This window comes from Heloderma suspectum, chromosome 2 (genome assembly GCF_057233095.1).
Source record: "Heloderma suspectum isolate Gila_16-S chromosome 2, 16-S_ref, whole genome shotgun sequence".
Classification (NCBI taxonomy): Eukaryota; Metazoa; Chordata; class Lepidosauria; order Squamata; family Helodermatidae; genus Heloderma; species Heloderma suspectum.
The window spans coordinates 300,560,548-300,587,251 of NC_139459.1; the positions used below are offsets into that span (position 1 = coordinate 300,560,548).

Genomic DNA, 26,704 nt, shown 5'->3' on the forward strand with positions numbered 1-26,704 from the left:
TATTACTGAATACTTCACCAACAGTTATTTTTCCTCCTTGTTACATGGGAGTTATTGTCAGAATTAAAGATGGTATTTGCATCTTATAGAAAATCACAGTTGTAAGTAATTTTATATAAGCAAGCTTATTTTTTTTAAAATGTAAAACATTGTACCACAAGGATTCTATATCCTTACACATAAGCAATGTTGAAGCTATGTGTATTCTCTGCTGTATATTAGCTCATGCTAGAATGTGTACAAAGTATTTTTCTCTGACCTTGATTTTTCTCCACCGAGTCCTCCAATCAGCTTTTCTGCTCTTTCTAGCTTTTTAGCACATAAATCCACCTGAAATTCTAGGCGAGCTTTTTCTTCAGTTTTCTCAACAAAGGTTTGTTGCAAAGCATCTAAACGATCTTCAACGGCTTTAAGTTCATCTCTCTTCTGATTTAGTAATGCCATAGTCTGTGCTAATGACTGCTGTGCTTCTGCTAAACGGGCTTTCTTAGGAGCAACCACCTATTCGATATATTTAATAGAAGTTTGCTAAACTGCCAAATAATAATTATAAATAATTTTAAGAACAAAAATATAAAATGAAAGTTAGAAAAAAATCAGTATACTCAGACAAGCCAGAGGCACTGTGGGTAGGCATTTCTCATGTCCAGGAATTAGGTGTATAACCTGTTCTAGATGGGGCTGCACTCTCCCTAAAAGAGCAGGTATGTAGCTTGGGGATACGCCTGGATCCCGTATTTTCAATTGAGGCCCTGGTGGCCTCGGTGCCATGGAGTGTCTTTTACTAGCTTTAGCTGGTTCACCAACTACCATAGTCCCTGGGCAGGTAGAGTTTGGCCATGGTGATTGATGCCAGTCCCAAATGGACTGTTGGAGTGCACTGTATGTGGGGTTGCCTTTGAAGATGACCCAGAAACTTCAATTAGTGCAGAATGCACCTGACAGAATTCTAACTAATATACCCAGATGGGATCAAATGACGCCAATTCGTCAGGAGCTACTTTGGCTGCCTATTCACTTCCAAACCCAATTCAAGGTGCTGGTGCCTACCTTTAAAGCCCTAAATGGCTTGGCACCCAAATACCCAAAGAAGCAGCTCTCCCTATACTAGCCTGCCTCTGTCTTATGCTCCTCAGAGAAGGCTCTTCTCCATGTTCCTTTACCAGGGGAAGTTTTTATGCCTCTGATTTGTTTTTATTATAGTGTTTTTTACTCATCTGTCGTATTGTATTTGTGCCATGTTTTAGTCTTTTCATGTGTCTTGTATGTAAACTGCCCTGGTATCCATTAGGATGAAGAGCAGCTTAAAAATACTTTTAATAAATAATATCTATTAAAACAATGCCTTTCATAGCCTTGGACCTCCTTTTCAAACAATAATCACCCATTTCTTTACTCTTAGAAAACCAAAATTAGCATCACCTACGAAGTACTGCTCCTATACCACTGAAAAGAAAGGTGAATGTGAGTGTGTGATAGAAATAGTCAATATGATTTCTAAAGTTTGGTCAACTTTAATTGACCATCACCATCTCTTAGGCACCAAACCTCGCCTATCCCACTGTAAGTAGCCTGTCTACTAGCATGTGTGTATATTCCAGTTCCTGTGTAGGAATGTCCCACATAATGGAGATAGATGTGTTACTCAGACAAATAGAAGACCATATGTCCTTCATTTTCATGGGCTTACAAAACTCCATCTGTCTACTCTGATTGACTAAGGAGCGCTTTCCACCAATCCTGATACAATATACTACAATATACTACCTCTAGGATCAGATGCAACATGCCTCTGAATACCAGTTGCTGGGGAACAACAGCAGGAGTGGGCTACTGACCTCATGTCCAGCTTGTGGGTTTCCCAAAGGGATTTAATTGGCCACTATGGAAACAGAATGCTGGACCAGATAAGCCTTTGGTTTGATCTAGCAAGGCTCTTATGTTCTTAAATAACCTTTTAAAGCCAGGGAAAGGACCCATGATAAAATGGTCTCTTGACAAATCCAGGTGGGTCAAGTCCTGATACCTAAATGTACCTGATGGCTGCCTAGAGCTGTCAGAGATCAGGTCATATCTAGCTGACTCCATTTTAGAAATGCTTTGGAATGACTTGAAAACAAAGGACTCTTGGAATGAAGTATGTTTTTCAGGCCTCCATGAACTGTGCATTTGCCTAAGGAATCTTCTAGTTCTGGACAGTTTAGATATATTTTCTTCATTTTACATTTAAATTCTATGTAAACTACAACTACATTTGAAATAAATGAAATTGTACTTTTTAATTGCATGCTGTGCTTTGGGTGTTTTTCAGCCAAATGTCTATTCACACACTACTGTGACATATGCATAGCAGACAGAAACGATACCCAGATAAAAATTTGGGTTATGTTGCTGATCAGTGTATTGTTTGCTTGTATTTAGAAGGCTTTGATTGTGCAATTGCCCAGCCTCATTCATAGAATTTTAGAGGGGATCCAGATATCATCTTCCATTTGCAACCCTTTCCTTTTTCCCCACCACTTCCTCCATCTTTTTTTACCACAGAAAATCCATTAAGTAGGGAAAAATGCAATAGCTGCACAATGTCTTCTGATTGGTAGTTGGAGCCCTCCATCTGAAAGCACCATCAGAGCACAGTCTCTGGGGCTTCCAACTGGCCTCCCATTCTGGTTTCAGCAAATCCCAGATCTGCTTACCCCCAGAAATGGAATGTTTCAGACATTTTCAGCCCATTCTAGTGCTGTATTTATGGTTTTAATTGTTATAAACCACCCAGAGAGCTTCAACTATTTATATTATAGAAATGTAATAAGAAAAAAAACAACCCTAGTGTTAGCAGACTATGACGTAGAAAGGATTACATAAAATCACGGAGGACAGTTCTATGAATGGCTAGTAACTACATGGAACCTCCATATTCAGATGCGGTACACATGAGAGTACCAGACGCTGTGGACAAAACAACAAGGGAGTGCTTCTGCCTTCATGCCCTGCTTATGAGCATCCCAGAGGAATCCAGCTGGCAGCAGCTGCGTTCTCACTAATGGAGCTTTGGGTACTATTTTCTATGAAGGCAGGGTGAAAAGAAGGTAAACAATCACACCTTTGCTACTCTGTCATAAACCTCCATTGCCATAATCCATTTACATAAGCCTTCTGCTGCTGAGGATGCTTTAGCCACTTTAGGTGGATCGAACTCAGGATTAGTTAGATATTCAGAACGAATCTTCTGCATCACAGATATCTATATGAGAAATGAATTACATACAGGACTTTGTTAATTACATACATAGGATTCAGTAATAAGACCAATGTGAATAATTTACCTGTTATTACTTACGTAACTCTCAACTCGAGTAGCTGATATCATCTGCATGTAATAATTCCATCACCACCACCACCCCACATTATTTTGGCAAATGAGTGCTCACAAACCTCTGCATGCTGAAAATGGGGTTGCATTTGTAAGAAAGAATTTGAATAGAGGCGGGCAGGGTACATAAAAGTGAGAGCTGTTCAGCAGTGGAACAGATTGCCTCAGTGGTTAAATATCTCCACTGGAGGTATTTAAGCAGAGGACAGATGACCATCTGCCAGGGATACTGTAGCTGGACCCTGCAGAGCAGAGCCTGTACTGTGCAGAGGGTTGGACTAGATGATCTTGGAGGACCCTTCCAATTCTATGATTAACTGTGCCTGCTGATTCTCTGCTGCAGAGGCCATCTGAGTCAATTTTCCCTCAACTCGGTTTACTTCTGGTTTTGGAGCCTAGTTGGGAGAAAACTTTTTAAATGATCTGAGGAGCACATGCAGGGGAGAAATAGCAGGTGGGGGAACTCCCCTTGCATTGATCCTCCATTGTAAATGCTTCCCCAGCCCCCACATTAAGCATTATGCAGGAGAAATGGGTTTGGGATTGCTGTGTTTCCCTTACAATGTTTAGTTGCATGAATGGCTCAATCATATTTCGCTACTGTGGATTGTGACACTATGGCTACTGTAGCATTCTGTTCCTGCCTGAAAACCCCTCCTACTCTAACCTACAACTGGCCACTCTGTGGCAAGTTAAGCTTGCCTCTAGGCAGCCAGGTGAATGGGGACACAGCTTGTCTATAGTTGCTGTCCTCACCTTTGTCAGGTGAGGAACACATTGTATGGCTCTCCCGTCTAAAGAGCGACTAGCTTTTAAAGGTTAGATATGACACATATTCTGTACTGCTAGCTGTAATTGTACCATCGTTTATTACACTTACTATTGGAAAAATGAAAAAAAACTTACTGGAATATTATCCTTGTCATATTCTCTCAAATCTCTTAGGAAATTCATGTCACCCAAAAGTTTTTTGCTAGGCCCCCAGTAGTCTAAAATCTATAAAGAAAGTTAAAGTAGTACTTCAAATATTTCTGAAACAAAAGGAAGTAAGAAAACGCAAATGGTTCTCTAACAAACACATAATTATAAAGATATTAATTAGGATGACAGAAGTTAGAAGGCAACATGTACAGAACAAAATAATTGCCGTTGATTATCTATACTATGCACTATAAATATGGTGCTTATTCCACCCTAAATATTCTGATATAAATGGTGCTATTTCCCAGAAAATGTATAGCCCTACCCCATAAACCACTGAACTAGCAACGGAATCTTTAGAAATCGGGGACAACATATGCAATGTGTCCTACAATCCTATGACATACTATATTGTATTGGCACTGCTATGTCAAGTCAGGTTGTCATACAGTCACTATCAGATAAAGGTAGGCTTATGATGGAAGCTCAAGCTATCTTCATGAGGAAGTATGAAGAATACAACTCTACCATGCTTGATGTCCAAACGTATTAATTATATTAAGACTTAGATGTATGCTTCCTGTATAATTAGAATGGGCTTTGCAATTGGAAATTTGTTTACTGTCTGCTATTTTACCTTGCCTCCGATCCCTGAAGGATCTGCAACTTTTTCAGGTTTTATATCCTTCATGACACAGATGGCAGCCATAACAAGTTTAACACCAGAAGGTGGATTCTTCATTGATTTCACAATTGTAATATCTGCAGGCTAAAATAACATATACTGTTAACATATATTGTAAGGGTGTGCGTGTGTGTGTGTGCAAATAAATATACAGCAAATAGACACAGCATGTTGAATTTTGAACCTATATCTAAGATCTACCTAATCATCTAATATTCTATTAAAGTTGCTTGAACATGAAGAATAACCCAAGATATAGCAGTTGGATTCTCTAAGAAAGTCATGGGCCAATTAATCCTTTTAAAGTTCAGAAAAGAAAATTTGGGGTAGTTTGGGGGTGCTCTTGGATCCAGAACTGTCACTTGAGGCACAGGTGAACTCAGTGGCACAGAGCACTTTTTATCAGCTTAGGCTGGTATACCAACTACGCCCTTATCTGGACAGAGATAGCCTAGCTACAGTTATCCATGCTCTGATAACTTCTCGTCTGGATTACTGCAATGCGTTATACGTGGGGCTGCCTTTGAAAACGGTCCGGAAACTTCAGCTGGTCCAAAATAGGGCAGCAAGATTGTTAACAGGGACTGGCCTGCGAGCTCTTATTACGCCAGTACTTTTCCAGCTCCACTGGCTGCCAGTCCATTTCCAGGCCCGATTCAAAGTGCTGGTGTTAACATTCAAAGCCCTTAACAGCTTGGGGCCAGGTTACCTGAAGGATCGCCTCCTCCCATATGTGCCTGCCCGGACCTTAAGATCATCATCAGCGGCCCTTCTCCATGAGCCCCTGCCAAAGGAAGTGAGGCAGGTGGCTACTAGGAGGAGGGCTTTTTCTGTTGTGGCACCCCGGCTCTGGAATGAGCTCCCTAGTGAGGTTCGCCTGGCGCCTACATTGTACTCCTTTCGGCGCCAGGTGAAGACCTTTTTATTTTCCCAGGCATTTTAGCATTTTAGCTTTCTAAATTTTTATCTTTGCTGTTTTAAATCTGTATTTTAAACTCCTGTACTGCTGCTAGGTTTTATTGTGGTTGTATTGTTCTATTGTGGTTTTAATGTTCTATATATTTTAAATTGTTTTATTGTGTGTTGTTTGGTTTTAGTTTTTGTGAACCGCCCAGAGAGCTTCAGCTATTGGGCGGTATAGAAATGAAATAAATAAAATAAAATAAAAAGAAAGAAAGAAAGAAAGAAAGAAAGAAAGAAAATACGAACAGACAAAATTCTAAAGTGTTCAAGTTATCTCCTTATACTGCTGATATGTCAGGAGCAATCTCCAAGACTCAGTTTCTTTCAAGAGGCACGAAGCCAGGAAGGTGTCAATTCAGAAGAGTTACCCAATACAAAATGTGAAGTCAAGTCTTATATTGCTCATATACACAATACAACCAAAATTGGCAAAACAGAGGTTTCTTGGGGGGTGGGGGGTGGGGCAGGAGGAGAGGATGAATGGTTAGGGGAAAATGAGGTAGAAAGGGGTAGAACAGAAGTTATCTACATAACCATATTTCAAGAAATGAATTCACAAGATAAAATACAATTGTTTTATCTTCTCACTGAATTTCCCTGAATATTCCCTAGTGAATATTTTTAGTACAATTCTTTGATATAAAGAAGGGATAGAATACAAGTAATGTGTCCACTGTGTGTAGTGAGTTATTTTGTACTATATTTCATATGGAGCGATTTTTCCACTATAGAAACACTTTCCCAAATCGACGTTTCTATTCCCATCCTCTTCTTCTGTGCAATATATTCTCTTTCAGCTCCTTCTTTGGCTATTGAACATAGGGGTAAACATATGTAGTTACCAGATCAGAGTGAGCCCAATATTGCCTGCTCTGACTGTAAGTGGCTCTCCAGGGTCTCAGGCAGAGGTCTTTCCTATTACCTGCTACTTGATCTTTAACTGGAGATATTAAGGATGGACCGTGGCTTGCAAAGTATGTGCTTTAACACTGAGCTATGTGGCTTCCCCTTCAATCAATCCATCAATCAATCATCAGAACATTCTAAGCCATGCTCTATTTTAGCTTTCTTTAACACACTCTTATTGTATTTATTTAGCTTGCCTTTAGAGTGTCAAGCGCAGACAATGCTGCCTCTAGAGCTGGAATTGCCTCTGCAAGGTCACTCTCACATTCATTCTTCAGTGCCTGGGCTTCTGCTGCTTTTTCTGTAGCAAGCTCCTCATCTATTTTTACAGTTTTGCTTTTTGCTTCAACTTCTGCAGACTCTTTCTCAATTACCTAAAGAATGAATAAGTACACATGCATACACATACAATGAAATACATTTTACAGTAGAATCACACTACTGGATTCATTCATTAAGAAAAAGTAATTGTATTTTAAAAGATGAGTTGATATTCCAATGCAGAGTTTTATACAAAATTCTCAGCCCTGCATCCAATCAGCTGATGTAAAGCAACTAGAAGCACTTCTTGTAGCTTCTCTTATTATCAAAGGCTTTTAAAATGTGTGTCTAGTTATGACAAAGCTGATAGGAAAGTATAAAAGAATATGTGGATAAGATTCCATGTGGAAACTTTTGTGACAATTGCTACCCTTGCCCTCAGTGTGAGGGCTTGATTGTGCCTGCTGTGTGTGTGTGTGTGTGTGTGTGTGTGTGTGTAGGGGGATGTTGGGGGAGAGATACAAAAAGAGAGACTCCGTTTGGGAGAGACCGATCATCCTGTGGGATTTGTTAATTTACCCTGACATCTGGTGTGGTATCAGTCTGTGAGGGGAGTAGGGGAGAATATTGTGGAGGAACTGGCTTTGCTTTGGGAGGGAGGAATCAGGCTGTGTGTCAGTTGGAGAATGCATTTTCTTTGGAGGAAGCAGGAAGAAACAACAGTGAAAAGCAAGGAATGGCAGTGAGTGGAAGAGGTGGTAGTATGCACTGAAGCAGTGGTAACAGCAGCAGCAGCAATGGGGGAAATCAGTGTGGCAGCTAGATTGTAGGTGAAACCCAGCAGCAGCAGCCCAAGAAATGATACAAAAAGAGCTGAAATCACTGGCAGGGCCAATGTACAACTGACACAGGCAGATCTTGATGCAAGACAAATGGTATCCAGATGCCCTCTGTTTGCCACTCAACCCACTACAACCTAGGGACGTAGGGTCCTTTCCAACTAATTTTGGGGGATGTTTGTCTAGTCTTGGTAGGGAAATGTTCCTTTAATTCCTCATTGTATGAGTGAAAGGGGTAAACTCAGCAAAACATTTGGTAATGAAACCAAAAAGTAGGTACACACATACGCACACACGCAAACTTTTGGGGCCTTAGTCTGCTGTTCAGAAAATTTATAGGATTGAAACCTCATTCAGGAAGCCAGTGAGATATGTTGGAAAGCCAGAGGCATCTAAGGATAGGAGTGAATAACTATACTTGACAGCAAAGTGTTCTTTGTGACAAAAGTTGTGCCAGATTACTATAAAAATGTGTGTGTTGGGGGAGAAATAATTACTTATTAACAAATAGTATAGCTTTTAATGGAGAATGCATTGGACTTTCCTCATTGCCTTTTACTAGATAACTATGTAAGCTATACCAGTATCATTTAGAATAGGCATCTCCAACCTTTTTGGGCTTGTGGGAACATTTAGCATTTTGAAAAAGCACCTTGGGTACCACCACAAATCAGCTGCTGTGGGGGGTGGGGCCAATCACAAAAATGTTAGGCGTGCGCCCTGATCTGTTTGTGTGTGCGCGCACGTGCGTGTGTGCGTGCATGAATATGCACCCTGCGTGTATGCTACCCACTCTGATTTCTCTCTCTCCCTGGCTCTTCCCTTTCTCTCTCTCTCTCTCTCCCTTTCTTTCTTTCTTTCTTTCTTTCTTTCTTCTCTTGCTCTCTCTCTCTCTCTCTGGCTCCTCTTTCTTTTCTTCTCTCTTTCTAGCTCCTTTTACATTCTTTCCTCCCTTCCTCCCTCCCTTCCTCCCTTGCTGTCTCTCTGACGGTACTTCTTTCCTTTTTCTCTATCTCTGGCTCCTGTATGTCATTGTGCCAGTTCACACGACACAAGGGTGGTTAATAAGCCACGGTGGCTTGTTAACCACCATGCACATGCCAGTTGTGTGCCGACTCAATTTACATAATTACCCTTGCCGGGCATGGCTTGTCGTGACATCTGAAGACAGCAAGGTTGGGTAGTTGGGGTGGTTAACAAACCACCCAGCAATGCTACAACAGGCCATGGGTTCTGGGTGGTTTGTTAACCACTCACCCTCGCAAGATTCAGAGATTACGACAAGCCATGCTCGCTTAGGGTAAGTATGTAAATTGGGCCAACATGCAACCGTCACATGCAGGGTGGTTAAGAAGTCACCATGGTTTATTAACTACCCTTGTGTTGTGCGAATTGGATCTCTCTCTCTCTGGTTGCTCTTTCTTTCTTTCTTTCTTTCTTTCTCTCTCTCTCTCTCTCTCTCTCAAAATGGTCCCTCTTTCTCTCCTCACTCCCTTCTTTGGTCTGTCAGTCAGTCAGTCAGTCAGTCTGTCTGTCTGTCTGTCTGTCTGTCCTTCCTTCCTCTCTCCAATCCCTCGCTCTCTCTATCCTCTCTCCCCATCCCCATGCAACTGAATGGTGCAATTTCTCCATTCATTTGCATGGGTGAGAAAAAGTCCCCTTGCTGAAATTCGGCTGGAGAAGGACCAAAGCTCACCCCCCGCCAAGGACCCTGCTGCCCCAATGGTCCTTGGTATGTGTGCACGCGTGCGCGCACATGTGGTATTTTGCCCCCTCATTCCAGTCATTTTTCAGCAGGTGGGCTTTTTTGCTCTCTATAGAAGTCTATGAAGAATCTCTCCATAGGTTTGTACAGGGAACAACCCCCCCCCCCAGCTAAAAATCATCTGGAGCGGGGACAAAACTCACCCCCCACCAAGGACCTTGTTGCCCCAATGGTCCTTGGTCAGGGACACACTTCACACACACACCCCGTCCCCAGCCATTTTGGGGGCTTTTTTGCTCCCTATACAAGCCTCTGAAAACTCACTCCATAAGGCTTATACAGGGAGTGAAAATAATTAGGTGGGCGCCTCAGTCTGGCCTTGCAGTCCATGGATGCTGCATTGGAGATCCCTGACTTAGACCACTGGGTGAACTGCAATAACTACACATATCTTTAGGATCAGAAAATTTACCTTCATCATAGTTGCATTGTCCACTTTAGCCTGCTCCAATTTAGGCTGCAAATCAACTAGTTCTTGCTTCATTTCACCAACCTAAAACCAATAGTAGTTGTACGTGAGTTGTTTAAACCGTGGCAAACTGGAAAAAGGTAAATTAAACATTCAAATATGGCATTAAGGCTGCAGTCCTAAGCACACATTTACTATGAAGCAAGCTTCTCTGAACATGAGGCTCACTTATGGTGTCAGGAGGCAGCTGGGTCATTATGGGGGTGGGGAATGCAATATGGAGCTGGTTACTCCCAAGCTCTCTCCCATATCAGAGATTCTGAGTAGCCCTGGTGACAGTCCCCCTGGGTTGAAAGTACTGCTGCTGAATGCCAGGTCAGGGAATGGGAAAACAACAGCCAACCAGGAATTGATCCTGGATGTGAGTGCCAACCTGGCTTGTATCATGGAGACCTGGTTGGGTGAGACTGGGGGAGTAAATCTCCCCCAGCTTTACCCCCTGGGTTCTCTGTGTTGCAGTAGGCAAGACCTGGGGGACAGGGAGGCGGAATCACAGTGGTCTAGCATGATTCTATCCCCCTGTCCATGTGTCCCATCCTGCGGTCTTCCAGTTTTGAGTGTGGCACTGGCAGATTCCTGTTCAACACCATGGCCATTGGCCTATAGCATCCCTCAGGGTTCCATCTTATCCCCCATGCTATTTAACATATACATGAAACCACTGGGAGAGATTGTCTGGCATTTGGGGGTTTGGTGCCACCAGTATGCTGATGACACCCAACTCTCCTTTCCATCTAAATCCTAGGAAGCTGTTCCAGTTCTAAATCAGTGCCTGATGTCGGAAATGAACTCGATGAGGGCCAACAAATTGAAGCTTAACCCAGATAAGACAGAAATGCATTTGGTCAATTGAAAGGCAGATCAGGGAATAGGGATTCAACCTGTACTGGATGGGGTTACACTCCTCTTGAAGACTCAGGCTTGCAGTTTCAGTGTACTCTAGGACTCGGCCCCGAACCTGGATGCTCAGGTCTTGGTAGTGGCCAGGATTGTATTTGCACAGCTGAGGCAACTTCACCCATTCCTAAAGATGTCTGATCTGGCCACAGTCATGCATGCCTTAGTTACATCCCATTTGGACTACTGTAATACATTTGATGGCAACCCGAGAGAGGGCCTTTTCGGTGGTCACTCCAGGTCTATGGAACTCCCTCTCCATTGTCCTTCCACTGGTAGATAAAGATAGCTTTATTCAAGAAGGCCTTTGGCCTGTTGAGTCTGTTGGGTTGGGTGCTGTTTTTTATTATTAATTATTATATTTTTATTGTATTTTAATGTTTTGTTTTATTTTTAAAATTCATTTTAATTGTGCCTGTAAGCTGCCTTGCATGCCATTTTTGGTAGAAAGATGAGGTACAAATCAAGTAAATATAGAAATACTTCTGAGTAAATATGCATAAGAATTAGTGCCATGTCAAGCATTATACCCCCTTCATGGATCACTGCCTTGTTGTGGCGAAGGGGCTTGCGTAACTCAGTGAAGCCATAAGCTATGCTGTGCAGGGCCACCCAAGACGGACAGGTCATGGCAGAGAGTTCTGACAAAATGTGGTCCACTGCAGAAGGAAATGGCAACCCACTCCAGTATTCTTCCCAAGAAAACCCCATGGAACGTATCACAAGGCTAAAAGAGATGACGCCGGAAGATGAGCCCCTCAGGTCGGAAGGTGTCCAATATGCTACCGGGGAAGAGCAGAGGGTATTTCCAAGTAGCGCCAGAAAGAGTGAAGCGGCTGGGCCAAAGCCGAAAGGACACTCAGCTGTGGATGTGTCTGGTGGTGAAAAGAAAATCCGATGCTGTAAAGAACAATATTGTTTAGGAACCTGGAATGTCAGATCAATGAATCAAGGTAAGCTGGAGGTGGTCAAACATGAGATGGCAAGATTGAACATCGACATCTTGGGAATCAGCGAACTAAAATGGACAGGCATGGGCGAATTTAATTCAGGTGACCATCATATCTACTATTGTGGGCAAGAATCCCTTACAAGAAATGGAGTAGCACTCATAGTCAACAAAAGGGTGGGAAAAGCAGTACTGGGGTACAATCTTAAAAATGATAGAATGATCTCAGTACGAATCCAAGGCAAACCATTCAACATCACAGTAATTCATGTCTATGCCCCAACCACTGAGGCCGAAGAAGCTGAGGTTGATCGGTTCTATGAAGACCTACAACACCTTCTAGAACTAACACCCAAAAAAGATGTCCTCTTCATCATAGGGGATTGGAATGCTAAAGTAGGAAGTCAAGAAATCACCGGGATAACAGGCAGGCATGGCCTTGGTGTACAAAATGAAGCAGGACAAAAGCTAATAGAGTTTTGCCAAGATAACATGCTGATCATAGCAAACACTCTTTTCCAACAGCACAAGAGGCGACTCTACACATGGACGTCACCAGATGGTCAATATCGAAATCAAATTGATTATATCCTTTGCAGCCAAAGATGGAGAAGCTCCATACAGTCAGTAAAAACAAGACCTGGAGCTGACTGTGGCTCAGATCATGAGCTGCTTCTTGCAAAATTTCGGCTTAAATTGAAGAACGTCGGGAAAACCACTAAACCGTTCAGGTATGACCTAAATCATATCCCTGATGAATATACAGTGGAGGTGAGGAATAGATTTCAGGGATTAGACCTGATAGACAGAGTGCCTGAGGAACTATGGACGGAGGTCCGTAACATTGTTCAGGAGGCAGCAATGAAATCCATCCCAAAGAAAAAGAAATGCAAGAAAGCAAAGTGGCTGTCTGATGAGGCTTTACAAGTAGCTGAGGAAAGAAGGGAAGCGAAAAGCAAGGGAGAAAGGGGAAGATATACCCAACTGAATGCAGAGTTCCAGAGAATAGCAAGGAGAGACAAGAAGGCCTTCTTAAATGAACAATGCAAAGAAATCGAGGAAAACAACAGAATGGGAAAGACTAGAGATCTCTTCAAGAAAATTGGAGATCTCAAGGGAACGTTTTGTGCAAAGACGGGCATGATAAAGGACAAAGAAGGCAGGGACCGAACAGAAGCAGATGAGATTAAGAAGAGGTGGCAAGAATACACAGAAGAACTATACAGGAAAGATCTGAATGTCCCTGATAGCCATGATAGTGCGGTCACTGAACTTGAGCCGGACATCCTAGAGAGTGAAGTCAAGTGGGCCTTAGGAAGCATTAGTAACAACAAAGCTAGCGGAGATGACAGTATTCCAGCCGAGCTATTTAAAATCCTAAAAGATGATGCTGTTAAAGTGCTGCATTCAATATGCCAACAAATCTGGAACACTCAACAGTGGCCACAAGACTGGAAAAGGTCAGTTTACATTCCAATTCCAAAGAAGGGCAACGCCAAAGAGTGTTCAAACTACCGCACAATTGCGCTAATTTCACATGCCAGCAAGGTGATGCTCAAAATCCTACAAGCTAGGCTTCAGCAGTATGCGAACCGAGAACTACCGGAAGTACAAGCTGGGTTTCGAAGAGGCAGAGGAACTAGAGATCAAATCGCCAACATTCGCTGCATCATGGAGAAAGCAAGAGAATTCCAGAAAAACGTCTATTTCTGCTTCATCGACTACGCTAAAGCCTTTGATTGTGTGGATCACAACAAACTCTGGCAAATTCTTAAAGTGATGGGAGTACCAGACCACCTTACCTGTCTCCTGAGAAACCTGTACGAGGGTCAAGAAGCAACAGTAAGAACCAGACATGGAACAACCGATTGGTTCAAAATTGGGAAAGGAGTACGACAAGGCTGCATATTGTCACCCTGCTTATTTAACTTATATGCAGAGTACATCATGAGAAATGCCGGGTTGGATGAATCAGAGGTCGGAATTAAGATTGCTGGGAGAATTATCAACAACCTCCGATATGCAGACGATACCACCCTAATGGCAGAAAACGAAGAGGATCTCAAGAGCCTCTTGTTGAGGGTGAAAGAGGAGAGTGCAAAAGCTGGTTTGAAACTCAACATTAAAAAAACGAAGATCATGGCATCTGGCCCCATCACTTCCTGGCATATAGAAGGGGAAGAAATGGAAGCAGTGACAGATTTTACTTTCTTGGGCTCCAAGATCACCGCAGACGGTGACTGTAGCCATGAAATTAAAAGACGCTTGCTCCTTGGGAGGAAAGCTATGGCCAACCTAGACAGCATAGTAAGAAGCAGAAACATCACCTTGCCGACAAAGGTCCGTCTAATCAAAGCTATGGTTTTCCCTGTAGTAATGTATGGCTGTGAGAGCTGGACTATAAGGAAGGCTGAGCGCCGAAGAATTGATGCTTTCGAACTGTGGTGCTGGAGAAGACTCTTACGAGTCCCCTGGACTGCAAGGAGGTCAAATCAGTCCATCCTAAAGGAAATCAACCCTGAGTGCTCCTTGGAAGGACAGATAATGAAGCTGAAGCTCCAATATTTTGGCCACCTAATGCGAAGAGAAAACTCCCTGGAAAAGACCCTGATGCTGGGAAAGACTGAAGGCCAAAGGAGAAGGGGACGGCAGAGGATGAGATGGCTAGATAGCATCACGGATGCAATGAATATGAACTTGAGCACTCTCCGGGAGAGAGCGCAGGACAGGAAGGCCTGGCGTGCTATGGTCCATGGGGTCACGAAGAGTCGGACACGACTGAACGACTGAACAACAACAACAACAAGCATTATACACATTTACAAATGCATTTTAATTAACTATATTCCCTGAAAGAACCTTACAATGTTAGTGACAAGAACACGTAGCTTAAGAATAAGACAGAGAGTAGGATCCAACAGGGACCTACTGCTGGCGGCACGCACTGCTGGTTCCTGGTGCATGCGTGGCCCCTACCATTGGCGGTGCTGATGTGAAACGGCTGAACCAGCTCCTTCAAGAAACATGCATTTCTGGTCATTTGGGGCTTGCCCCCAAAAGTGCTACATCGTGCTGCTGGCGGTAGGGGCCATACGTGTGTTGCTGGAGCAAGCGACACCCACACCAGGAAATGGCAGTGCTCGCCATCAGCGGTAGGTCCCTGTTCAATCCCACCCAGTGAGCACAAAGAAATAATTATAACAAAGGGAGAGGCCAGAGTAGGCTAATTGCTGTCTTTTAAAGTGCTGGAGACAGTGACCTGATTTGCACAACACAACAGCCCACTTCAGCTTAATTTACCTGTGGGGGTTGTTGCTTTGTGCCAGGTGCCCATGACTTGTTTTAGGGTTATTTGAGGGTTGTTTAACCCTCAAACAACCCCTGCCACTTGGGTTCGCACAGCACAGCAAGTTATGGCAAGACAGGTGCCTAACATGACGCAATTGAAGTCCAAATCAGCCCATCAGTAGCCATGGATGTAGACAAAACACACTCGAATGGTGGGTTAAAGATAGACAGTACTGGAGATATAACAAGCTTACATCTCAAGGTAAGTTGGCGAAGGTCAGCTTCATGTCCTTGGTCTTCACCAGACCCCTTCTCTGGGAGACCAAGGCTGCTGAGTGCATGTACTGGAGGTTGGGCCCAAAGGGCAGTCTGGTGATTCTGCTCATGTACCGTCCACCCCGCTGCATGACTGACTCCCTGGCCAAGGTGCTTGAGGTGGTCTCTGATGTGTGTGTGCAGTCCCCTAACTTGTTGGTGTTGGGGGACTTCAATGTACATTCAGAGGCTGTCCTCACAGGAGCACCTCGGGACTTCATAAAGACTATGGCTTCCTGGGAGCTGCACCATATTCCAACTGGGCCCACCCATGTAGCCGGTCATGCACTAGACCTTGCGTTTGTTTCTGGAGAAGCGGGGAGTGATCTGGAAGTAGGAGGTATATCCACCCCCCCCCTTGTCATGGTCAGATCACTATCTGGTGACATTGGACTTCTCGGTTCCACAACCCCTCCGCAGGGGTGGAGGACCCATTAAAATGGTCTCCCCAGGCATCTTATGGATCTGAATGGATTCCTGAACGTGCTTGGGAATTCTCTGAAGCACACCAACGGCCACTCGGTTGAGACCCTGGTGGGTGGCTGGAATGCCGCAATCACTGGGGCATTAGATCGGGTGGCTCTGAAACGCCCTCTCCCCCTGAACAGGGCTCGGGCTGCACCATGATTCAATCCACGGTTACAAGCTCTGAAACAGGAGGTGAGACGGCTAGAGCGCAGATGTCTCGCTCCAAAGACGATCAGACACGGGCTAGAGCTGTATCTTCAGCCTATCACATGGTGGTGAAGGCAGCAAAAAAGGAATATTATGCTGCCTCTATCGCATCTGCAGAGTGCTGTCCCAGGAGGCTGTTCCAAGTGGTCCAGAGCCTGGTTGGTCCAGTTGCTCCAGAACCACTGGAGCATTCTAAGGCCTCCTGTGAGGCCTTGGCATGGCACTTTGCAGATAACATTGATCGGATTAGGAGTGTTATTCTGTGCGCTGTGGATACAGTTAGTGAGCAAGAGGCGGTCTGTGGCAAAACAGTTCTGTGGGATCGGTTCCTGCTTCTTCCTTCTGATGAAGTGGACAAGATGCTTTCATCTGTAAGGCCAACCACCTGCTTACTTGATCCTTGCCCATCTTGGCTCATTATGAGCTGCAGAGAGAGGCTGGGTGAGGGGATCAGGGTGGTGGTAAACACCTCCCTTGAGGAGGGACTGATGCCATCAGCCCTCAAGGAGACAGTGATGAGACCACTTTTAAAAAAGCCCTCCTTGGATCCCCAAGTTCTGAACAACTTTCGCCCAGTCTCGAATCAGCCATTTTTGGGCAAGGTGATTGAGCGGGTGGCGGCGGCGATGCAGTTAAAGGCACACTTGGAAGAAGCCGATTGTCTAGATCCATTTCAGTCAGTCTTCAGGCCTGGGCATGGGACAGAAACGGCCTTGGTCGCCTTGGTGGATGATATGAGGAGGGCTCTGGACAGGGGCGAATGCTCCTTCCTTGTTCTCCTCGACCTCTCAGCAGCTTTTGATACCGTTGACCACGGTATCCTCCTGGACTGCCTGGAGGGGTTGGGCATTGGAGACACCATATTACGGTGGTTCCAGTCCTCCCTCTGTGGTAGGTACCAGAGGGTAGCACTGGGAGAAGAGGTTTCGGACCCGTGGCTGCTCACTTGTGGGGTGCCACAGGGTTCCATCCTCTCCCCATTGCTATTTAACATCTATGTGAAGCCACTGGGGGCTATCATCAGGAGGTTTGGGGTGCGGTGTCATCAGTATGCGGATGACACACAGCTCTACCTCTTGTTCAAATCTTCACCAAGGTTGGCCATAGGATCCCTGTCCAAATGTCTGGAGACAGTGAGTGGCTGGATGGGGAGGAATAAGCTGAAGCTGAACCCTGACAAGAGGTACTTTTGGTGGGAGACAAGAGGAGGTTGGGGGATGTTGAACTGGGTTTTAATTGGGTACAGCTAGCCTTGAAAGACCAGGTCTGCAGCTTGGGGGTCATCCTAGACTCCCAGCTGTCCATGGAGGCTCAGGTGTCAGCTGTGAGCCGGACAGCGCTATACCAACTCCATCTGATACGGCGGCTGTGCCCCTACCTTCCCGACCATCTGCTCCCATTGGTAGTACATGCCCTGGTCTCCTCTCGTTTAGACTACTGTAATGTGCTCTACGTGGGGTTACCCTTGAAGACGGAAGCTGCAGCTGATACAGAATGTGGCGGCTTGCCTGATTAAAGGCAGCCGCCAGCGAGATCACATCACTCCAGTGCTGAAGGAGCTGCACGGGTTACCATTTGTTTTCTGGGCCAAATTCAAGGTGTTGGTTTTGACCTTTAAAACTTTATATGGTTCCAGCCCAGCCTATCTCAAGGAGCACCTCCAGCAACACCAGATAGGCCGCTCAACAAGATCAGCCTCGGATGGCCTTCTCTCTGTCCCATCAGCCAGGACAGCTAGGCTGGTGAGGACGAGGGAGAGGGCCTTCTCTGTGGTGGCCCCCACTCTGTGGAACTCCCTCCCCAGGGAACTCCGCCATCCCCCCTCTTTAATGAGCTTCCGCCACGCATTAAAAACGTGGTTGTTCAGGCAGGCATTTGGGGTGGGTTAGGGTAATTTTTGAAATGTGATGTTTTTAATGTTGAATTTTATTGTTTTGAACTGTTTTTATTTTTGTACATCGCCCAGAGTGGCTGGGTGACCAGCCAGATGGGCAGTTAATAAATTTAATAATAAATACAATAAATCATGTTCAGCTTCCTTTGCATGAGGAAGTAGGAAGAAGCATAGAGAGTAGGGGGAGGAGACAAGGAAAAGGCAATACGATCTCTCAGAGACCCCTCCCACTTGACTCAGGCACATATTAACCCTTCAAGTCCAGGTTAAGTGACTCGTGGCCTGAGTCCCTCCAACAGCAATAACCCCCAAAGGTAAATTAAACTACGGTGGGCTGTTGTGACATGCAAACAGGCCTACTTGTTAAGCAGCTCTCACAGGCCATGTCTTACCTGAGATTCAGCAAAAGCTAGTTTGTCTAAGCCATTAGTATATCTTTTTTTTGCTTTCATGACAGCATCTCGGTTCTGAGTCAAAAGTTGTTGGAAAGAAGCAATAAGTTCAAGATAGGAAGTAGGAGTAACATAGTTATGTCGTCCCAATTGGTGCAAAAATCTAAGGAATGAGAAAATAGTATTTCATTCTAACTGGAATTCAAAAGGAAGGATCTGTTTGTTTTGATATCGCTGTACTGTTTTTGAAGGACTGTCATACAAAGACATAATCTGGAAAAACCATAACAAACTTGCTCACTAGCTAGTTAAGTTTTAACCTGTTTTAAGTTAAAATATTTAGTCTCAGAGGATAACTACATGTGATGGCAGCATGTCCCACATGTTTGCAAATGAACAATGCCAAATTCTTATAAAGTGCGGTGAGGGTGGGAGGAGATTAAAAGCAAATTTGTTACCACAAGATGTAGTGAGGGCCACCAACCTGGATGGCTTTAAAAGGGACTTAGACAAATTCATGGAGGATAAGGCTATGAATTTCTACTAGTCACAGTGGTGATATATTACCCCCAGTATCAGAGATAGTACACTTCTATTGCTGGGGAACATGAGCGATAGTCCTACTTATAGGCTTTGCACAGCAGCTGGTTGGCCACTGTGTAAACAGAATACAGAACTAATAGGCATGTGGCCTGATCCAGCATATCTCTTTTATGTTCCAAAGTGAAGGAGAGATAGATGATCAGGTGTTGAATCCTTTTCCTGCCCATGTTTGTTTTCTCTGAAGCTGCCTCCTGTCAGCCACTTTTCTCCTGGTAAGGCTCATTAAAACCAACAGGTGGGAGAAGGTTCAGCTCTCCACCCTTGCCTAAGACTTCTCCCACTTTATACAAATTCAGCAGTGACTCACTTACTAACACATTAGGCCACCATCATGTAAAGTTAGCTCCTTAGTTTTCAACCAATACAATGCAGCTAAATTGGCTTAAAACCATTCCTTCAGCTTAGGCAAGGGTCACAAACTAGATATGACATGGAAGATCTGTGAACAGAATGTCCTGTTTGTTTGTCTGAATTTATTTTATTAAGTTTTAAAAATAATACATATACAAATCAGCAAACTAACAAATATCAGGGGCAATTTACAGCAAATCAGGGACAATATATGTTTCATCAGTGATTGAAAGTAAATCAACTTAATTCATCTAAAGAGTCTTTCCAGAGAGCACCATATGTATTTGGTGAGTGTCGTTCTTTTGCTTCATTTCTTACATAGTCTAGGAAACAGAACCAAGATGTGGCAAAAGTGTCTGTGTCCTGTTGTTCCCTAAGTACTTTAATGTGGCTACTGAGTCTTTCAGCTAGGATGACTGTCCACAAGTGGCCATACCAAAGATCTAAGGTTAGTAGTTTGTCATTCTTCCAGTTATCCACAATTACTTTTCGAGCAGCGACCTTCATGAAAAGTACTGCTTCTTTATATGGAATATCTTTAGTTCTCCCCATAAACAGGGAAAGCAGGGCCAATCTGGGGACAAGCTGCTATTTGAATTTTATAATCATTTTTCCATTCTTCGAAGACAGTTTGCCAAGATTTCTGGATTATGTCACATTTCCACCATAGATGATTAAAAGATCCAACATCTGTACAATTACTCCAACACTTGGGACTTATAGTGGTATAACTTTTACTCTGTAAAAAGGTGTTAGACGTCATCTGTAGATTACTTTTAAAGAATTTTCTCAGATTCTAGCTGAGGTTGATCTTGAAGTTTTTTTGGACCATATAGAGTTCCACATCCCATCGTCTTTTTTTTCTTGGAGATATGCCTCCCAGCTAGCTTTAATTCCAGAATTGGTTCCCATAATTCCTATAATCAAGAACTTCTATATCTGTGAAGTAAGTCCCTTGGTGTTGGATTCTGCTCTGATTATTAACTTTTAAAATTCAGCTAAAATTCTAATGGCTTGATCCTTTACCATAACATTAGAGGTGAAATGTAGAATTTGGTGCAGTTGAAACCAAGATTAATATATGTTGACTAATAGTGGCCCAGTTTTCGGTTGCATATTATTATAGGTATGTGTTAATCTATATAGTTTAAATGATTCCCAGGTCTTGAAGTACTGTTCTTTGTCAGTGTTGGCAAATAATGGGTGGGTATAAAAGGAGTAAGCAGAGACATCAAGGGGATTCACTTTTTATTCAATTTTCCCCAAATTTTCAGAATAAGATTCAAGAAAGGGTTTTGCGTACTTTTATCCACTGATATGTTTTGTAGTAAGATAGAATGGAAGGCTTTGTAAATCTGCGTTTTCCTCTGCTCCTCACCTTCCATGAATACCCATGAGTTTGGATTATTTTTGTCAAACTAATTAATAGTTTAAGCTGGTATACTTCATAATAAATTCTTAAATTGGGCAAGCCTATACCCCCATTATCAGGTAGCCTATATTGAGAATGTTTAGTGATTCTAGGTTTCTTACCATTGAATACATATTGGTTTAACATTTTCTGCCAAGCTTTTAATTTATCTTCCAGAAGTAGGATGGAAAGGACTTGAAAAAGGTAATAGAATCATTTTTATAGCTGCCACTCTTCCTAGCCATGATAAGTGTAGTTTGGTCCAACGTCTAAGAGTTAATTTAGGAAGCAATCCCATGCCCCCTCGACAACATCTGGGGGGCACAGGATATTTTGGATTCCTGGATCCGAGGTCGGAGACAGTGCTCTGACCTCAGATCCAGGAATCCGTACTCCCCGCCCCCTCTCCCTTGCAGGTAGTGCTGAGAGAATCACCCTGGCTGCCTCTCCAAGGTCACAAAAGCAACCTTGTAGAGGAGGTAAAGGGGGTGAGCAGGGAGGGGAGGCGAGGGGACTGGAGAGGCTGGCTTACGAAGTATCCCCAGGCCTCTCCAGCCTCCTTCCATCCGCCTCCACAGTGCCCCAGTGGATCTCTGCAGTGGATGTCATTAAGCCTCCAAGTTCGGAGGCTTACAAATATCAGGATAGGATTGTGCCCTTAATGTATTTAATTAGGGGAGTAAAGTTGGGTTTCAGTAGATTCAAACACTTGGTCGATATTTTAACATCTAGATTTTTAAAGCTTTTTTCCTCTTTTTCATACAGATTTTGATTCCTGTGGATTTACTAATGTCCAGTTTTATTTCTTTAGATAAGTTATCAACCAAAGGTTCTGATTTTTTAAAATGTATACTTAATCCTTTAACCTCCCCAAATTTCCTAATTCTTCAGTGGCTTTTGAGATAGGTTTTGTTTTGTAGGGGTTAAATAAGCTGATTTTGTGGTCTGTTTCATTTTTATGTATTACATGGATTTCCTTATAAAATTAAAATAAAACCTTTGGCACCCAGCAGAATGAGACACTGACAGGTAATGTGCTCATACAGAAGGTATAACCTCCTCCCGCTCTGAACTTGTGGGCTTGTCTTCAGGAGTAGTATAGAGATTCTACCCCCCCGCCCCTGCGCCAAAGTAACTATGTGCATATAAATCTGCTTGTTATACAGTGTTTGTATAATGAGTAGATTATGAAAGAACAGAATAATATATTTACACTACAGCTTATGCCTTAGCAATTGTTATTCATAATTCTCTCCCTCCCATGAAATGTTAAATCTGTGTTTAGGAAGCAATGCCTTTCAGGTGCTATGTGAAGTTGAAGGATCCAGGGTTTGTCAGCTTGGCTGGTCCATCAAAGTGTTCAGTGTTGGTCATGTTTCCTTTATAGTTTTGTGCCATTGTCCATCTATTGTCCATGTGGTTAGTTCTAATGGCTCTATTCTCTTCTTCCTCAATTGGTGGGTAGACGGATCTGGCTGGAAATTTAGGATTTGTAGCACTCATTTTACTTCCACAATTGTAGAGACTGAATAGGTTTTGCTTGCATGAGTAATCAGAATTTTCAAGGGAAAACCCCAGTGATAGGGCATTCCTGCATTGTGAAGCAGGATGGTGAAGAATTCGTAGTTTTTTCTTTTCTATAGTGTTTCAGAAGCTGTCTTGATCTAGCTGGATTTTATTGCCTTGCACTGTATACTTCCTTTGTTTCTTGCAGCCTGCAGTAGTTTGTCTTTGAGGGACATGTTAACAAACTTTATAATAATGTATCTAGGCCTTCCACCAGGTGGCAGCTTCAGTGCCAGGGGCCTGTGTGCTCTCTGGCTGTGTTTCCACCAGCAATTTACTCCAACTTGGCTGTATGGTGAGGTCTCTGTGTTTCCATGATGTCATGGCCATTGAGCACCAGACCCGCATTTTATCACTGAAAAACCGCTTCTTCTGAGACTGCCTATAGTCCAACTTTTCCAGCTTACCGCAGCTCTATTATTTCCACAATTGAACTAGGTCCGGTGCCATAGTCCTGTCCATGGGGGATGTAGCCCAGCTTTTGTGGGTATGTCGCTTTGACCTCAGTGACCCAACCCTTTCCCTCCCTGTTTTCTGGAGGTTTCATCGCCATTTTGGAGAAGGATGTTGAGGGATCAACTTTTAAAACATCATTGAAAATAAGCACTAGAACACAGCCCATGACCCCACTCAGTTTTTGTTTTTTTCTCCCATTGTGCTGAATAAGGCTTGTCCTCTCAATGACCACAGAAATACAGAGAAGCCCCTCAATTGACATGGCCCAATTCCTTAAATGCAATTAAGTGTGATCTCCATTGCCTTAGGATGTAGCTCCTTCACAGCTTCCATACAGAGATCCTGTGCATTAAAATGGGGGCTGGTTTCACTCTCTTTCCCACAACAAACCCATTACTGTCCCCTCAGAAGTAGCTCCCATTGGGGTGGATGAGGCTGATATTCTCCCTCAATTGAAATGGCACACATTAAAGCCCAATTCCTGAAATGCGTTTAAGCAACCAAGTGAGGCTCTAATTAATTGCCTTAGGAAGAAAGTACTTTGCAGCTTTGTTATAGCTATCCTGTGGGTTACAATGGGGGCTGAATTCTGTCTTTGTCTTTATTACTCTCTTTCCCACAACAAACCCATTAGTGTCTCCTCAGAAGTAACTCCCATTGTGCTGTGACTTGCCTTTGAATGCCTACATCAGAACTTACAGAGATTCCCTTTCAATTGAAATGGCACACTTTTAAGCCTAATTCCATGAATGTGATTAAGTGTGATCTTGAGGCTTTGGTCCGTTGCCTTACTCATTACCCATTGCATAACTCATTCACAGCTTCCATATAGAGATCCTGTGTGTTAAAATGGGGGCTGGTTTTGCTCTCTTTCCCACAACAAATCCATTACTGTATCATCAGAAGTAACTCCTATTGTAGTCAATGAGGTCCTTTGGGTTAAAATGGGGGCTAGTTTCCCTCTTTGTGTCCCCCCCCTTCCCAGCACAAGCATATGTGTTTCTACTCGGAAGTAACTCCCACTGTGCTCAATGAGGCTTGCTCCTGAAATGCAGGTGCATCTGGACTTTCAGGGGAAAGGAGAAAGTGGGGGAGAGGGGGAAAGCCTCTCTTCACAGCAAAGCTGATTCCTTTAAAAAAAAATCCCGTACTCCTCCATTAGCTTCTCCTTCTGTTGTCCTGGAAACATGGCTGAGGAGGTGGGAATACCGATGAGGTAATCAGATCCAGCCCAGACTCCACCCAGCCATCAAGAAAATAATTCGATTAGAGCTCAGTGGAAACAGCATGGAGCCCCAGGCTATAGCGATAAGCCAGGACTTCAAGCACTGAGGAAACTGGAAAAGGAGAAGATGAGATTGGGGAAACATCACAACGAAGTTGCAAACAAAGTGAAGCCGATAGCATGGAAACACACCCCAAATATCTGTAGGGCTTATAGACAGAGCAGGGAAGAGGTGTGCAAAAATCTCATAAGAGTTGCAAATAGATTGGCATTGTCCACAGATTCGTTTAGTCCTCTTCGCTGGAGATTCTGCTGTGACTGCAGATCTCCAAGTCAAGTATGTGTTTGTGTAGGTAAGTATTAGATCTTTTGAGGGCCTCCATTTCTGTTTGGCAAAGAATGCTGATTTCTAGAGCTTTGCCTACTTTACTAGAGGCATCCTGCACTGCTTAAAGAACTCCTCAATTTTCTCGAGTAGCTTGAGCAAGTTTTTCCACTCAAGCATCAGGTTCATTTTCAGCATAGCTATTTGGTTTGATATCTCAGCAATGAAAAGCTCATTGTTGTCCTTCCCTTTTTTGTCACTGTGGGTGCTATATTTGGCTTTTCTTTTTCTTCTCCTGGTTGATCCACACTTTGTCCATTGTTCTTCACCTCAAAGTATGATTTTAGGCCTCTCTTGTGGCTTATTGCAGTGCTCTAGGTCATACCCTTTCCAGATGTATCAAAGGGATGGGAATATTTTCTAGATTTGCTGCATTTGTTTAAGGAAGTCTCAGGTTTGACCTCTAGTTCCACACCAGCATCTTGTAGTACTGATGTCACACATCCCCCCATTTGTTTATTTATTTAAAAGCAGCCACAAGATGCCTGAATTTGGTCTGAGACTGTGGTGTAGGGGGAATTAACACTTTGTCTTGAGCCATTTTCCTGATTTAACCCTCGCCTCCGCTGCCCCTCCAGCTGCCACCCAGCTGTTATTTGCCATTCAGGGGAAAACATATAGATACCATATGAGTACCTGCATGATTTCCCCCACAGGTAGGTGTGTGTGACTGATATATTAAAATCAGGAAAATGGCGAGTGGTCAGAGGGAAAGGGACTTCAGTTCTGACTTAAACCTACCCGTCCCCATGACTGCTTTTTACAACAACAACAACCACAACAACACTGGAGATACTCTTCATGCATCTCTCATCTTAACATCTAGTTTGGGCCCAAGTTGAGGATGAGGTTGCTACTCACAACCTGCTTACCCTGTGGAAGCTCTATGTATGTAAATGAGATAATTCAAAGCAGGCTGCAAGCTGCATTCTAGCATTACTTCTGAGAATATTTTCCTTATCACTCGACTCAATTTTAGCTTTGCTTAGCAGCGTTATTTTTCATATTGTTAATCTGAAACATAAATATGACTTTGCTCATTTGTTCTTATATTTATATAGGCCAGCTTTATAAATGTATACAAAAAGATAACCTTTCAGAAAGTGACAACACAGAAGTATGGAAGTGTTTACAGATGGGAACAACTTCTTGACGCTCATTTTCTGTGAGCTCAAGCCTTTCCAAGAACTTAATAGCCACACGTTCAAGAGCATCTTCAGGCCATGGCTGAAAACATAAGAATATAAATTTTACTTGTAATGTCTCTTTCATTAGCAAATACAGCATAGTTTTAGAGTCTGTTCTTCATGAAATCTGCTAGTAATTGGGCAAAGAGGAGGGAAAGGTTCACAGTATGAGAACTAGGAAGTTGTGCCAAATGCTTCATGGAAAAGGTAGGTTTTGAGGAGGAATTTAAATTTTGCCAGTTAAAAACATGGACCCTTGAACCTAGCTGTTCTGTGATCCTGGAAATCAGCTAGTTTATTATCACTGAGATTCTCCACAGCACTGAGAAATGAAGGGAAAAATTATTATATGGGAATCCATAAACATACCCACATTCCAGATATAGTTGCATGCAACAAGGTATTAAACAAACTAGTCTAGAACAGATCACAGTGGTATCAGTCAGTGTATATGTGTACATACTTTCCTACTGACAAACTACTGTGCTTTGAGAGAATTTGGGGGTATTTTAAAAATTTATTCATTTTACTAAGCCAGATCTTATATGTATAGTACGAGTTCCCATTTCTTCTGACATGGTAAAAGATATCCATAGAACATTCAAAGCTGAATTACTCTCTATGGGAAGGAACAATTTTTTCATATATAATTTTTGCAATCTGAAAGAAAATGTACCCTATGTAAAAGAGCTAAACATGAGATTTTATGGGTAAGAATATAGAGTTAAACCCAACTTTACACTAGTGGAAGTCTGTTAGCCCAATGGGATCTTCTCTCTCCTTCCCCCTGCAGCACTCTGTGCCATCCCAAAATCTACCCTGGAGGGTTTCCCAGCCCTTTGAAGCAGAATTTGAGTGGAAGGAGAGGGGGAATTTCTCCTCTTCTGGTTCCACTGACAGAAGCAATTCCATCGATGGAATGACATCA

The 26,704-nt window shown here is 43.2% G+C and overlaps 1 protein-coding gene across 1 annotated transcript in view; it reads right to left on the bottom strand.

Moving 5' to 3' along the window:
- The window catches only part of DNAH12 (dynein axonemal heavy chain 12), a 181,808-nt gene that overhangs the window by 53,419 nt on the left and 101,685 nt on the right, over positions 1–26,704 (bottom strand). The window contains exons 46-53 of the mRNA XM_084840071.1: positions 25,683–25,816; positions 18,593–18,755; positions 10,126–10,206; positions 7,046–7,222; positions 4,932–5,063; positions 4,280–4,369; positions 3,104–3,244; positions 260–501 (exon numbers count right to left, since the gene is read on the bottom strand). Of these exons, the coding sequence (XP_084696197.1) occupies positions 260–501; positions 3,104–3,244; positions 4,280–4,369; positions 4,932–5,063; positions 7,046–7,222; positions 10,126–10,206; positions 18,593–18,755; positions 25,683–25,816 (1,160 nt within the window). The remainder of the gene's footprint in view (positions 1–259; positions 502–3,103; positions 3,245–4,279; positions 4,370–4,931; positions 5,064–7,045; positions 7,223–10,125; positions 10,207–18,592; positions 18,756–25,682; positions 25,817–26,704) is intronic.